Source organism: Mustela putorius, unplaced genomic scaffold (genome assembly GCF_011764305.1).
Source record: "Mustela putorius furo isolate JIRA1106 unplaced genomic scaffold, ASM1176430v1.1 tig00000275_pilon_pilon_pilon, whole genome shotgun sequence".
In the NCBI taxonomy this organism is placed as follows: Eukaryota; Metazoa; Chordata; class Mammalia; order Carnivora; family Mustelidae; genus Mustela; species Mustela putorius.
The window spans coordinates 11,963,258-11,978,942 of NW_025421341.1; the positions used below are offsets into that span (position 1 = coordinate 11,963,258).

General features: G+C 39.8%; 1 protein-coding gene across 3 annotated transcripts in view; it reads left to right on the top strand.

Annotated features, from left to right (window-relative positions):
- Positions 1 to 15,685, top strand: part of ADAM23 (ADAM metallopeptidase domain 23) — a 171,298-nt gene that overhangs the window by 89,088 nt on the left and 66,525 nt on the right. For all 3 annotated transcript variants that reach the window (XM_045078650.1, XM_013062339.2, XM_013062340.2), the window contains exons 4-6: positions 1,433 to 1,496; positions 11,656 to 11,738; positions 12,780 to 12,843. In XM_045078650.1, the coding sequence (XP_044934585.1) occupies positions 1,433 to 1,496; positions 11,656 to 11,738; positions 12,780 to 12,843 (211 nt within the window). The remainder of the gene's footprint in view (positions 1 to 1,432; positions 1,497 to 11,655; positions 11,739 to 12,779; positions 12,844 to 15,685) is intronic.

The window sequence follows — 15,685 nt, forward strand, 5'->3', positions numbered from 1 at the left end:
CATGTTAGACCTGCATCAGATGCAGCTCTCAAAATGATGAGTTCTTCCATACTTCTGTTAAAGCAGTAGTGTCAAGATTTCCTAACAAGAAAACCTACACTTAGGCAGACGTGGAGAAACTAGAATGTCAGAGCAGGAAGGGACCCAAGGAGTCATCTTCTCCAGCCCTTCCTTTTGCAGAAGAGGACGTGGAGGCCTAAATTTTGGGCACACATCTGGCTCATACACAGTAGAACCTACTTTTGTCCTCCTCTTACCATTAGGATGAAATGAGTTAACCTCATTCTAGTCCCTGCACAGTGCCTGCGACCTAGTAAATGTTCAACACATGGAACTTACCGTTTGTCATCACTATTTCTAGTGGCAGAGCCCAACAGCAACTCAGATGCCCCAGTAGTTGCCTGCTCTTTCCAAGGCTCATAGTTTGCATTCTCCACATTGTATAGGGAGAAATGTGTTTGGAGAAACTGAATTAAAATAAAAGCAGTGGCGCCTCATTCTAATTGCTGAGGACGGACTTAGTGCCGAGTTCTGGGCTATGCCTGGCCTGTGCTTTCATGTCGCCTCCAATGTCCCATGAGATTCATGCTCTGTGTCGCCTTTGTTTGACTCAAGTAAAATCCGAGTTTGGTAACTGGCCTATGATCACAGCACTAAGGAGGGGCTGGGCTAGGCTTTCATTCCGACTTTGTCTGATTTCAAAGTCTTTATTGTTGACTATTATTTTATTCCAGGGGTTGGCAAACTGTGGCCCCCAGGCCAAACCGAGCGTACCTGGTTTTGCATAGTCCTCAAGCTAAGAGTGTGTTTTACATTTTTAAATGGTTGAAAAAATCGAAGAAGAAAAAATGTCATGACACATGAAGATTAGGTGAAATTCAAATTTCAGTGTCCATAAATGAAGTCTTAACTGGAACAGGAACACAGTTTCACTCGTTTGCTTGTATCACCTGTGTCTGTGTCTAGAGTTGAGAAGTCGTGGCAGGGTCCTTGTAGCCCAAAAAGCCTGAAATATTTACTGTCTGGCCTTTATGCTGTTTTTTTTTCCTCAGTGATAATGTTTTTGAGATCCCAGTTACTTAGAGCATAATTGTGGGATTTTTGTAGGGTCTGTCTCCTCCTTTCCTGCCTGCCTTTTCCGTTGGTTCCATATTAATTAACCTATCAGTCAAATGATACATAATGTGTATAAACAGAGTCCACCCTTATAGTATCTATATTTTTGTCTGTTTCTCAGAGAGTCATAATTTGTTTAACAGGCATGATTTGTTATTGGAGAACGTGTAGGCCTCTTGATGAGAACCCATTTGTGCTTGCCGTGGAAGGCTGCTCTGTGGTCTACACGCCCCGGGCAACATCTACTGAGCTGATTATTTTTAAAACCTCTAAGTGTCTCGGATGCTAAAATCACTCTATTTTCTTTCCCCTGTAGTGGTTTGCTGTCTTCTGATTATGTGGAGATCCACTACGAAAATGGGAAGCCACAGCACTCCAAGGTACAGTTAAGAACATCTGGAAATCCTGTAGCATAAACATACTTGCTCGTAGAATTCTTCATTGCACACTGCTTTGTTTTGATGTCTCTCTCAATAAAATTAACTGTTCTCTTGTACTATGGTCCTATTTTAAATTTAGAGAAACTTATTAAAACTTATAAATGTTTAGGATCACGTTAGAGAGTCTGATATTCAGGTCAATGAAGAAATGTTTATTGTTTTGGTTATACATACAGTATCTTCTGTAAATGAAAGGTATAAAGAGCTTTATAACTCCATAGCAATACCTTCAAGTAGGAGATCACCAGCTCATGGTCATAGAGTCTGAATGATGAGACTAGAATGGCTATTTAGTCTGAGAGACTTTGGTGTCCAAGAAGGACAGGGGACAGGTGAGGGAAGGGAGATTCAGGAACATTGTTCTTAATCTTCACCAGAGTTCTGGGAGATGGATATTATGATTTGTGTTATGCAAAGGAAGGAAGACATTGAGGCAGAGAGAGAGGGCCAATAAACTTGCTTAAGCCCACCATGCATTGTCATAGAAAGCTAATTGGGTACTTGATTTCCTTCCGTGGAGATTAACTATCCTCTTAACTGAGTGTCAGTTAGGAACCAGTGGGTTTAGATGCAAATAAGATTATTTGCATGTAAGGAAGACAGTGAACTCTGCCTGTCAGAATGAAAATCCTTAGGATGGCTACATTCAGAGAGTCTGATTTGTAGGACGTCCACAGAGTGCCACTGAGCCTAAGCAGGGTCCACGGGCACAGGAGAGCAAACAGGAACACACAATATAATGGGAAACGTTGTTTTTCCTATGTTGCTAATGAGTATGGGCACAGAAGTGGGCCTTTCATGTGTGGGTTTGCTGGGCTGTGTGGCACAGAGAACTAGGATTTTTCAGGGGGATAGCTTCTTGCCAAATATTTATGGGTGGCCTTCATGGTAAATACTGCCCAGGGGGTTATGGGATTTCTCAGGATTTATAACTGTCCAGTTAACAGTGGGCACATTTGTAATTCGGTGCGTGTTTTAAACCTTGGAACTGTATGCCACAGGTTAAGAACTTCAGATATTGTCCTTACTCTTCTATCGGTTCTTGCCTCAGGCTAGGTCTTGGGGGTTGTTGAAGCTGCCTAACAGTGAATGCTGTGGAAAATGAGCAGAAATGCGAAATCAGGCCTGGGAACGGTGCTTTCTGGCATTTGCACAAACCAAAGCTTCAGTCCGCCGCGCCAGTGCCCTGAGCACTGCAGAGGCTGAATCATGAGTCTCGAGGAGAGACGATGCCATGAGAATTTGACAGACTCAGCAAAGGAGTCACCTTTGCGGGCCTCAGTAACCTGAGTCAAACTTCTCACTAACAAATTCAGTCAGGTTTTTTTTTTTTTTTTTTTAGAAGCAGAATAGCTAATTGGCCTCCAGAGGTCATTTGAGGTCCCAGAAGGAAGCCTTATAAATAAGGCCCATCAAAACTCCTATCAGTTACAACTAGAATTTAAAACAAAAGGTATTTCAGCTGTGGCAAAGGAAGTGTTTATTGTAGTTTGTTCTTGTGTTCATTGTTTTTCCCTTATTTATTCCTCATTTTCTCCAAATAGGTCATAGACCCAAACTTACTGCTTCATATATAATGAATTCATGGTAGCAGTCTGTTTTATATGCGTCTGTATTTGCATATACGCCCCTCAAAACCAAGATGACATGGTGCACATTATGTTGAAGCAGAAATTTTTTAACCTAGTAACATTATGAGCATTTTAAAATGTCTTAAATAATCTGCTAAGCTTTTATTTCTAAAAATGCATAATAGCCTTTCCTATTCATTTGCTATAATTTATTTTAAAATCCCATAGTAATAGACATTAGATTGCTTGCAGTCTATTACTATACAAATAATTTGTAAGGAAAGGCCTTCCTAATACATTTTTTTAAAAAGATTTAATTAATTAATCAATTAATTAATTTGAGAGCAAGGGGGCGGGGGAGGTTGGGGAGGGGCAGAAGGAGAAGGAGAGAGAATCCGAAGCAGACTTCACAGAGTTGATGTGGGATTTGATTTCATGACCCCGAGATCGTGGCCTGAGCCGAAACCAAAAGTGGGACACCCAACCGCCTGAGCCGCCTGGGTGCCCCTCCTGATGCATTTTGAACACATCTTTAATAATTGCTTAAGGATTAATTCTGAGAATGGGATTTTTCTGAGTCAAAGAATTGGTACTTTAAAGGGTTTGGGACATATTGGTAGTTTTTCTTTCTGAAGGTTTGTTTAGATCCACACTCTTCCTACCATTACACACATATTTTGTAAAACCTTTTTTTTGAACTTCAGATTGCCTTCCACGTTAGCAAAATCTTTGTACAGAGTACCATTGAAGGAAATTAACGTGTAAGGATGCTTAGGCTAATTAAACCTGTTCAACCCAGTGTGCAGCCTATCCTCCAGAGATTTCACACTGCTTAGACAAAAGTACGTGCACACACGCTGTGTTATTCATTAGAGAGGAAAAGAATTATTCCGGGCCTATTTGGCTTTAACGTTAAGTGCAGATATTTAAAGTATCCCGAGAGTTAGTTTGAAACCGAATGATGAGTCCACACTTTGAAGAAGCTTGTCAGAGTTTTCCCTCTTTCCCACCACCAAGCCCCTATCTGGTTCCCACGTCTTCCCAAGAGAGGCCAGTGTCTTAGGCTTTTATTTTTATTGACTGAAAGTGGGTTAGAAGGACTTCTTTCCTTGTGAAGCAAAGATAGGAACTGGAGAGGTCAATGAATTAAGTAATCAATATAGGACAGGGGCCAGGTATCAGTGAATGAGTGTGGAAGGACTTTTGTTCTGCATTCTGCAGAGCAGTTGCTTTTGTTAGCGTTCCAACATGGTGCTCTGCACACAACATGCAATGAAACAACTTTGGTGACTTGTTGATTGACTTTGTTGATGAACCTATTAAAAATGAGTTAATTTTTGGTATTTTAGTTCTTGTATAAATGACCTAGGTATCAATAGGACAGTGTAAAAATCCTTTTCAACTTAAATCATTTCTATTAAGTTCCTTTGAGATGAACCAATAACTTGGACTGCTTCCTAGTACTTTGGTTTCAGTTCTGCTTATGAAAAGAAGTCTCAGCTGGCCATCGGGGGGAAACTGAACGGATAGATGCTATGCTCCCATCCCCACTTCCCTCTACTTTATTCCTCTTTATCATTATTGGGCAGGGAACATGCCCGTTCTCAGCTCTGTTTTCTCACTTTGGCTTCTTCCTGTCCCCTTGCTCACTTTCTCTCGGGAAGGAAGAGCCACTTACCTGATGGGAAGGAGTTGGGTATGTTTGTGTTGTTGTTATTATACTCTTCTCTTATGAGATCCACCTCCTACAGGAAGAGCTCGTTCTCTGTACTCTTCTGTAATCTAAGTTGCACGGGGGCAGCCTGGTGTGTGTGTGTTGTTGGGGGTGGTTCTCGTTCCATGTTGTCTGTCCTCGGGTGGGTCAATGTAGCCAACGCAGGGTGCGGCATTAGCGGGCCTGCAGGATTCTCAGCGGATCGTCTCCTTTGGTATAGTACTAGCAGAAATGAAGGTGAAGCTTTAATCTGTTTCAGTCCTGGGTCACTCTCTCATTTGGTTTTAAACTTGTGTGGCCACCTCCTCACATGCTCCAGGATGCCTGTTAATCTGAACAACGGACAACAGTAAGTGCTAGTGAGGATGTGGAGAACTAGAACCCTTACAGACTTCTGGTAGGAAATGTAAAATGGCGGAACTGCTTCGAAAACGCTTTGGCAGTTCCTCAAAAAGTTAAGCACACAGTTACCTTATGACCCAGGTGTTCTACTCCTGGGCAGGTATCCAACATATGTTTAAGCAAAAACTTGTACATAGATGTTCATAGCAGCATTATTCGTAATTATTCAAAAAAGTGGAAACAATCCAAATGGCCATCAATTGATGTATAAATAAGATGTGATATATCCACACAAGGGAATATTATTCAGTCATAACAAGTAAGGAAGTACATGATACAACATGGATAAACCTTGTAAACATTATGCTAAGTCAGAGAAGCCAGTCACAAAGAACCATATATTGTATGATTCCATTTGTTGAAAATGTCCAGAATAGACAAATCCATGAAGACCAAAAGCAGGGTATGGTTTCCAGGGCTGGAGGTGAGGAGGAGTGGGAAATGACTGCTCATGGGTTCAGAATTTCCTTTTGAGGTGATGAAAGTATTCCGGAATTAGTGGTGATGGTAGCACACCTCTGTGAGTGGACTAAAAACCACTGCATTGCACTTTTGACAAGGGTGAATTTTATGGCTTGTCACTTATATCCTAAAGGAAAAATAAACCCACAGGTGGGTTTATTTACCCATCTTCTCAACAAACATGAATCCTTTGCTCCTTTCAGATTGGTTTTGTTACTCAGGCTCATGAATAAGTCATTCGTATTCATTAAACAGATAACTGATTGAGCTTACTGTGATCTAGTCCCTGTTCGAGGTACTGGGTGTACATCAGTGAACCAAGCAGAAAAAAATAACCTACCTTTATTCTTTGCTTTATCACTGTAATCACATCACTCTCCTAGAAGTTTCTGTACTTTTTTTTTTTTTTTAAATCGAATCATCACCATGGCTCAGTTGAAGCTCATTCCTTCCATGAAGTGTTCTTGGCAGGGTTGCTATTGGAGGAAATGGGCCTCTGTGGGTATGACTCCTGGCTGGGAAATTAAAAAAAAAAAAAAATCAAGAGAGCAGACAACACTGGTTCCTCACAAAGCTATTTTAATTTTGAATAGGATAATTTTGTATGAACTATTAAAAATTTATATAGTATTGGTACAGCTAAACTGTTCTAACACTTGAACATTTTTTTCCTATTAAGTCTAATGAAGGTAAATAATTAAACTGGTATTGGGGGTCTCAAATTCCCTGATTGTCTGATATATTTTTTTCATTTCCTTATGCTGCCGTATTCAAATTCAGGTATATGTGTCTGGTTAAAGAGATCTTTTTCTCTTTTGCTATCAGCCTACTGATGTAGTAAATAGATTAATAGAACCAGATGATTGAAAAGTTTGAATTTAAAGATATGCATGTAGAATAATCATTTGAATATAGTGTTCTATTTTATTATTACATTCAGAAGCTGTAATATCAAAATATATGTACACATTTATGAGCTAAGGCCTGTGTATTTTCTTTTCAAATGTTTATCCAGATGTTCAGGAGTTTATGAGACTTTTTTTTTTTTTAATGATTTATCTATGTATTTGAGAGAGAGAGAGAGCTAGAGTGGGGAAGGGGTAGAGGGAGAGAGAGTCTTAAGAAGATGCCATGCTGAACATGGAGCCCACTGCAGAGCTCGATCTCACAACTCTGAGATCATGACTCTGAGATCGTGACCTGAGCGGAAACCAAGAGTTGGATGCTTAACCATCTGTGCTACTCAGTGCCCCAGGAGTTTATGGGGGTTCTTAAATGATGAATACAATAAGGACTGGCTGGTTGAACTTCACTGAAGAGCAGATGAGATAATTAAACAGACACAAAGGTGGGGCAGTTTTAAAATAAATCAAATTGAAACAGTAGTTTCTGTTTTCCAACAGGTTGTGTTGAAATTGAGTAGAAAGAATCAAACTGATTCTGTCAATCGATCAATGATACCAGGGAACCAAATCTGTTTTCCTCTTTAGGTCATTGGCACTGGACGCAGACAGGGGTATTCCCAAGCCGCTTCTGATCAGGAAGTGTTTGCAAAGATGCACATTCAGTCAGTGTTCCGTCATTTGCAGGGGTGGCCTAGTGGTTTTCAGTAGGATTCTGAGCTCCGCAACCTCATGGAACAGGGTTACCATTATTTGAACATCATCTGGCTTGTGGAGAGTTCGGATGTGAGGAAGTGGTAAGATTATGAGGTAGATTACTAGGATTTTTAAGTTCCTTTAACTAACCAAAAACTTCCACTTATTGGATGCTCCATTCTGTTGCATTTTAAGTAACTCACTGACAGTTATGAATCCAAAAACACTGATGCCTGTGTGGACACACATCGACTCGTGTCATGTGCTGGAAGAGCCCCTTTTGTTCTTCTGCCTGCCACTTGCCTGGTCACAGATCTGTGATGCACTCCTTGATTGCGAAGTGGCTGGCCAGGGCTCCTGAACTGTCTGTGGCCTTCCCTGTTGGGGAAAGAAACTAACTGGGGAGACTGAAAATGTGTCATTCAGTTTGGCTTTTTGCTGTCCTTATCAGAGCCTTTTCGCACTTTGTCACTGTTTCCTTCTCTGTACATGGAGGTAGTAGTTACTATGAGACAGTGACTGAGTGTTGCAGATGGTTAGATCCTTAGGTGGAAGGCACCCCCAGAGCGGACTCTCCACCGTCAGTGCTCACAGCGCCGTCTGGGAGTCTGGGAGTGGCCGTTCTGCACTGGTCCTCTCGCATTATCCCTGTTACCCAAGGGGGAATGCCTCTTTTCTTTCTTTCTCCTCCTTTTTTTTTTTTTTTTAAATGTATTACTTGCTGGACTTTTATTTAGCATATCCATAGCTTAGGTTGTTTTTTTTCCCATTCCTTTTTTTTTAACATCTTAATTTTTTTTTCATGTCCCAAGATTCATTGTTTATAAACCATACCCAGTGCTCCATGCAATACGTGCCCTCCTTGATACCCAGCACCAGGCTCACCCAGCCCCCCACCACCCTCCCCTCCATAACCCTTTTCGACTAGGATTTTTTGAATACGAAATACTTTGAGAGTTTATTTTGCAAGTAATATTTATAAAATGCAGCATACATCTGGAGAATTCCAAATAGTATTTTTCTGGTCATGCTTTCTTAAAAACTTGTTATAAATTTAGTAATAAGAAACTCAGAAAATCCCCTAATACTACAAGATACTAACACTAAATTAGAGCCTGCTGAATTTCTCAGAGTGCTTAATTATAACCACATAATCCAGATAGTCAAGCTTTGTTATGATAATAGATTAGGGATTGCATGTTACCTCGTCTTATTTAAGGTTCAGAAAATACAGTGGCTTACCTTCAAATATGCAGAAAATTGAAATGGTTTCTTTAGATAATATCCTACCTTAATTAAAACAACTAATGATGACATTTATACTGAGAGGCCATCAATCTTCAATTTCTAATGTGAATTAAAATAAAATCTAAGAAACGACTTGGAAGTATTTTCTGGGAAAAAATATTTTTAGGAAAATATAACTTTTTTTTTTTTTTTTAGAAAGGTAAAGTAAATATGACCTTGTTTGCTATGCACTAATAATAATCCCCTGACTTAAAAGAACTTCTTGGTGTGATACAAAGTGCTAAATAACCAGTTTGATGGAATTTACAGTTACCTATGGCTGTTTTTAGAATCATGTGAAGAGTCTGGAATTTAATTGCGGAATATTGACCTGGATTTGCAAATCGCTGAGATGTGTGATACCATTTGTCCTTATAAGTTCCAGAGTTAATATGCAAATAAAACTTCTCATGTTGCATACAAGTCAATATTTTTGTAAAGGATTGCCTTTTGAGAATCAAGCCCCATACAAAAGCAAACTTTCACAAAATACTAACAAAGTTATAATACCAAATTTAGACGGCCACCACTGAAAATGTGTACTATTATACTTTCTAAGAGGGAAAAAACTGAATTGGTTGGGGAGTGTTCTTTGATATATGGGTAGATGTCCTTAGCACTGTAAATAACCTCTGAGGCTATTTTAATACACTATAATGAACAGCAATCAAAATGACTGTAAACCATCAATGAAAAGTGATCAGTATATTCTATTTCAAAAAACAAATAAGAAGCTTCTGGTTAAATAGTGTAGATTCGATGATTATATTTATCTCTATTCCTTCCCAATAACCTAGTCAAATACCAAAGAATAGAAAAAGGATATAAACCCACAAGGACAAAGACAGAAGAAAAGACTACAGAGGAGAGGTATTCATACAATTTTAGGAGAGAGAAAGCAAAGGGATGAGGAGTCACTGTCAAGTTTGAGCTTTTCCTGTTCTGCTAAGTGCCGTTAGGGGAAACCCAAGAAGCAAGCCAATTGAAGATTCAGGAATTGAAGGCACATGAAAACGGAGAGGTTGGTTGAAAGTCTACATGGAGGGCTTTTACATCCCTGATGCATTTCATACCCCATATAGCCCGGCAGCCATCCCTTTTGTAGTAGAAGAGCTCTGTTTATAGACAAAAATGGAAAGGAGGGGATTTTCAGAGAAATAAGTTTCCTAGCAATGCACTGTGTACATTTTCTTAATCAAAAGCTTTGTCTGAGTGGCCAGCCCAGTGAATAAGCCAAGACGCACATTAACGCATGTCTTAAAATTTCATGAAAATGGAGATGAATAAAAAGTTTTCCTAAAAGAGAAAAATTATATTTTATAGGCAATAACTAGCATCAGAATAGCTGCCATTTCTCAGCAGCAACATTAGAAGCTGTGCACAACGGTGTTGAAATGCTGAGAGAAAATAATTTCTAATCTAGAATTTCCGATCCACCAAATGGTTGATCTAGTGTGACGATAGAAAAAGAAATTTTTATATATACAAGTGTTCACCAAATTATATTCCATGGTGACTTTTCCAAGAAAGTACTGCAAGATGTGTACCTTCAAAAAAGGGGAGAGATCATGAGATCATGAAGGGAAAAGATGTGGGGTGTAGGATTATGTATGGAAGGGAGCAGAAGAGCTCCCAGGATGGCCCTAAACAGAACTCCTGGCTGGTGGCTCTGTGTCAGGCCCCGTGGGAGGCTGAAGGGGGACAAGAGGACTGTCTCCTGGAATAAAATAGATGTGATAAATTACCTGATATGTTTAACCAGGATGTAGCAGTATTGATATTCCATTCAGAAATACATAGGTGAACAGCAAAAGAAACAAAAGAGTTAAAAATGATTGTCATGGATGTGAGGAGAAAGGGAGAAAGTAAGTGCTGTGTGCGTGTGTTTAAAGATTCATTTGGGACGCCTGGGTGGCTCAGTGGGTTAAGCCGCTGCCTTCGGCTCAGGTCATGATTCCAGGGTCCTGGGATCGAGTCCCACATCGGGCTCTCTGCTCAGCACGGGGCCTGCTTCCCTTCCTCTCTCTCTGCCTGCCTCTCTGCCTACTTGTGATTTCCCTCTGTCAAATAAATAAAATCTTTAAAAAAAAAAAGTTTCATTTATTTGAGAGAGGCAGGGAGGGAGAGAGCGAGCAAGGGTGTTCACGGGTGCGTGAGCAAGGGGAGGGTCAGAGGAAGAGGGAGACAGTCCTCAAACAGAATCCCAGGTGTTTGGGAGCCCATTGCGGGGATCTCACGACCCTGAGATCATGACCTGAGTAGAAAATAAAAGTAGGACACTTAGCGGACTGAGCCACACAGGCACCCTTGTGTTTTTAAAATAGGACTTAGAGTTACTACTTGACTTTGAAAATTAAGTTCATGTAATACTTCTAAGAAATTTTTAAAAGGAATTTTAAAAGGTAGGGAAGCAAACCATAAGATTTTAGGTAGTTTTCTATTAAACAATTATTTCTTAAAAAATTTTAAAATTTTTTAACATTTTAAAAAATTTTAACATTTTATTAATGTGTGTGTGTGTGTGTGTGTGTGTGTGTGAGAAAGAGAGCGATAATGAGACAGAGCATGAGCTGGTGGGGAGAGAGGGAGAAGCAGGCTCCCCGCTGAGCAGGGAGCCCAAACCAGGACTCGATCCCAGGACCCCAGGATCATGACCTGAGCCAAAAGCAGATGTTTAGCCGCCTGAGCCACCCAGGGACCCCCATCAAACACAGTTATTAACAATGCTTCTGGGGTTTCTCCTCAGTTTGATAGAAGACCCTATTCCATAGCAATATCTGGTAAGTGTCTACTCCCTTACATGTTTAAGAAAGGTATGTAGGTGGTACCAGTTACATTGGTGGCTTACTCTTGTTAATAGCCTTTTCTCCTTTATTAAATTTAATAACACAGTGTCATTGTTGAAAAGTTGAAAAATGGCCTCGTGCCCTTTGAGACGTCCTGCCAACCAGGAGGAGTTTGTAGGACCATCTTTGCAATTCTTTTTGGCTTCTAGGAGCGTCGGTAATAGTGAATGAGGACACAGAGAGCATTGTTCATCAGCAAAACCTTCTTCTGTGTTGTAGGGCGGAGAGCACTGTTACTACCACGGCAGCATCAGAGGAGTCAAGGACTCGAGGGCTGCTCTGTCGACCTGCAATGGACTTCAGTACGTGCGAGTCTCCCGTGGGAGCGTGGACTTGCTTTCGGCCATGCGCTGTTCCCATCTTTTCTTCCCCAGACGTTTGTTGTGGGGACTCTGCTGTGCCAGTCGCACCTTAGGGACTAGATATGGAGTCATGAACAAGGAGGGCATAGTCTCTGCTGTCTTAACATTTACAGTCTGCAAGAGACTCAGGGATTAAACACATGATTGCTGAGATTAATATTGAATTACCCTTTTGGTAGGAACTGTGAAGGGGAGTGTCAGGGACTTATGGGGGTGACCAAATCTCGTCTAGGGAGATTTCCCAAAGATGTACACCCGAGAATGTCACAGACAGGTGGTATGGGCCATGGGGGGTTGGGAGGGCCAAAGAAAGGAGCTTATATATTGGCATCAAGGCAGGCTCTAGAAAAACCTCTCTAAGCACCTTTGAGACCCAAATGGTAACCCTCAATGTAAAGACCTGGTTGTGGCCATGTGATGCAAAAGGATCTTGAAAATCTTATCTTCCTATATCTCTCAAAATTATTTGCAACACAGAGTCATACCGCTTAATGGAAATTCAGAGGTGGAAGCCACAAATATGCTTGTTTGCCTTTGCAGAATAAGATGGTTTGAGATGATGGTAACGAGCAAAGAAACCATTTTCTTATAGGTGGTACTGGATTTGTGTAACAAGAAATTCGTACTAGTTGGGGAGTGTCTTGGAATTATAACGGGACACATTGGAACTGCATGAATAGTCCTTTCCAAGTTCATCTTCTAACGTTTCCATTTTGTTTCAAAAATTAATGATAACATTTATAATTTATATGCTCATGGTATTCCCTTTAACACCTTTTATAGCTTAGCTGTTGTCTAGGACAACGCTGAGACCACAATGGGATTCCGCATAGGTAGATGAATTGGGTTTTGGGCAGTATAAAGATAATTTGTTCAGGTATAGTGTTCATTTTTAAGGATGTAGTGGGAAGCTCATTTGCTGGTTCTTCCTCTTTGCCTTATTTTGTTAATTTTCTCCTTGTGCGGTTTCTTGTCTCGTAGTGGTATGTTTGAAGATGATACCTTTGTATATATGATAGAACCGCTGGAGCTGATTCACAATGAGGTAAGTCTGTGACCTCAATTTCCTTATGGTGTTTCATTCTTTTAGCATCTTTGCCTTTGAGCCATAAGGAACATAATGTAGATGTCAGCGTACATTAGATGTACCTTATTTCAAGTGTAGAATGACACTGTGAATTTTGAAGTTTAAATGGCACATCCCAGGTGTGTTGAGAAGCTGGTGCTTGTGTATTGAATTTAGAAATGTGCAGGCTATGAACTGCTGCATGGGGGAACATCAGCCACCTACACGGATGGGCTCGGCAGTTGGCTCTGTCAGCATCCAAACTCCCACGTTGGGGAAGTGAAGCCCATGGTTCTTTTGACTGAATGTGCAGTTTCAGCACACTCACACAGGGAAAGTGAAGTCACGGGATTTATTACATACAGATTCCAGAATCTAGGGTGGGGATCCGTAAGCCAGAGGAAGGCAGTCCTCCATTCCAGGTCATGAGGGAGCAGGAGATAGAGAGCAGGTAGCAAGAACCTATTACTTGAAAGAGGGTTAGAATGGAAGGCTCTAACGTATAGTGGGCTTAATTCTAAGTGGTTTTTAAAACAAGATACCTTGGGAAAAGCAAAGAGGGAACTTAGAGCAGGAATCCTAAACTCAAGTTCTTAATCGAAATGTCCAGACCCTGGATGTGAGCAAGGTTATCATGCTGTAAAATACCTGGGCAGCAGCTCAGAAAAAATACAAGTTGTTTTTCTCATCACACCAGACCACGCACCAGTAAGGAATGATAAGAGGCAAGAAATCTAGGTTTTGGGTAGTAAAGGCAGTTCTCTCCAGTCTACAGAGCAAAGAGGACATTGTGTTTTGTACCGACCCACTTCTTTCCCTTTAAACTAGCTTTTATGCTCATTTCTTCTTTAGATAATTATGTGACTTACGCTTAACTTTTATGGGAATCTTCAGTGGGAAAATTTGTAGTTGAACTGCGATTACATCAGACAGCATTTAGTTTTTTTAGAGATAGAGAAAAAAAATAATGTTTAGAATCGTGCAAAGGCCAGCAACCTAGATAAGAAACCATAAGGGCATTATGCTAAATGAAGGAAGGCAGACAATGGAAGACAAATGCTCTATGATCTTGCCTATATGTGGAATCTAAAAGTACTGAACTCAGAAACAGAGAACAGATTAGTGGTTACCAGAAGCCAGTGGGGGCAATTCATGAAGGTGGTCAAAAGGTACAAACTTTCAGGTATAACATAAATAAATTCTGGGATGTAATGTACAACTTTGTGACCATAGTATCTTTGTATATTTGAAAGTTGCTTAGACAGTAGATTTTTTAAAAATTAACATGTAACGTATTATTTGTTTCAGGGGTACAGGTCTGTGATTCATCAGTCTTACACAATACACAGTGCTCACCCCAATACATACCCTTCCCAGTGTCCATCACCCAAGACAGTAGATCTTATAAGTCCTCATCACAAACAAAAAGAGTAATTGTGGTGTTATGGGTGTTAACTACACTTACATATTTTGCAATATATACATAGATCATTATATTTCACACCTTAAACTTATACAATATTACATGTTACTATATCCCAATAAAATTGCACAAAAAAGGAATCGTATACTCTACTACTGTTGCTCACTAATAGAATCGAAACAAATCTGAAATTTGATTTGTATTCGTTAGGTATTGTAATGAGGCTTACTGCATGCTGGGCACTATTTTAGGTGCTAGGGATAAAGTGGTGAATAAGACATAGAGCCTGACCTTTATGGAGCTTATAGTCTACAAAGGTAGATGGGAAAAAAACCAGGATGAGTAAATAATTGCATACTGATTGTTAGCTAGCATGCTAAGGAGAAAAAAAATGAAGCCAAGGAGGAAGAATTACAAGGAAGGGCAAAATGAGGTGGTACTTTTGAAGGAGGACTTTCAAGAAATTAGGGAGCTGGAAGAGCCTTCTAGGAGAAGAGAAAATGCAAAGGCCCTGAGGTAGGAGTGTGTGTTATAGGAACTTTGAGGAGTCCAGCTAGGTTGGACAGTAGTAGCTAAAGGGGAGAGTTGTAGGAGATGAAGGCTCTGAGAGGTAGCAATAGGGAAGTCATATCAGTGAGAAGATCTGCTAATGGGAAAATAGTATTTTGACAGTGATTGAGTCAGAATATTGCAATCATTTGATGGGGTGCAGAAAACTTTTAAAGGATCTTTTATCTTTTTTCACTTATAGATAAATTTTGACCTGGGCATGAGCCATTTAGACTATTGATCGTCACAGTTGAACACACTTTTTTTTTTTTTTTTTTTTTTTTTTGCTGTTGCAATGTGTGTGTGTATGCACACACACACACACACGGTGTAAGTTTCAAATTTGAGACAGAGGTGTGATTAAATTTTAATGTTTAATGTTTGCTTAAACCTGTATCATTTTTCAACCAGTAAATGTGAAAATTACTGGATGACAAAGACAACCACCCCTAGATAAAGATATTTTGATTCAGTAAAATGTTTTTCCTCTACTTTAGTGATAGATAAATAACTTGTATACAGCAAGATTATTTGACTCGGTCAGCAAACAATTGACTTTGATTTCTTGTGCTGATTATGCTAAAAAAGAAAAAAAAAAAAGAACAAAACAAAACCCCCAAATAATGACTCCCTAAGACTCAGAGTTTTTAAATATGCAAAATATGTAACTATGTAAAATAAGATTTTTTTCAATGCATCCCCAATAGGGCAGTTTTGCAGGTTTGATGAATTAAGAAATGTATGTGACTATGTTTAATAAACTGTTAAAGAAATTTATAAGTACAAACTGTTACTGTCATAGTATTTAAAGCATCAGTTTTATATTGTTATACCCATAATCATGTTCTT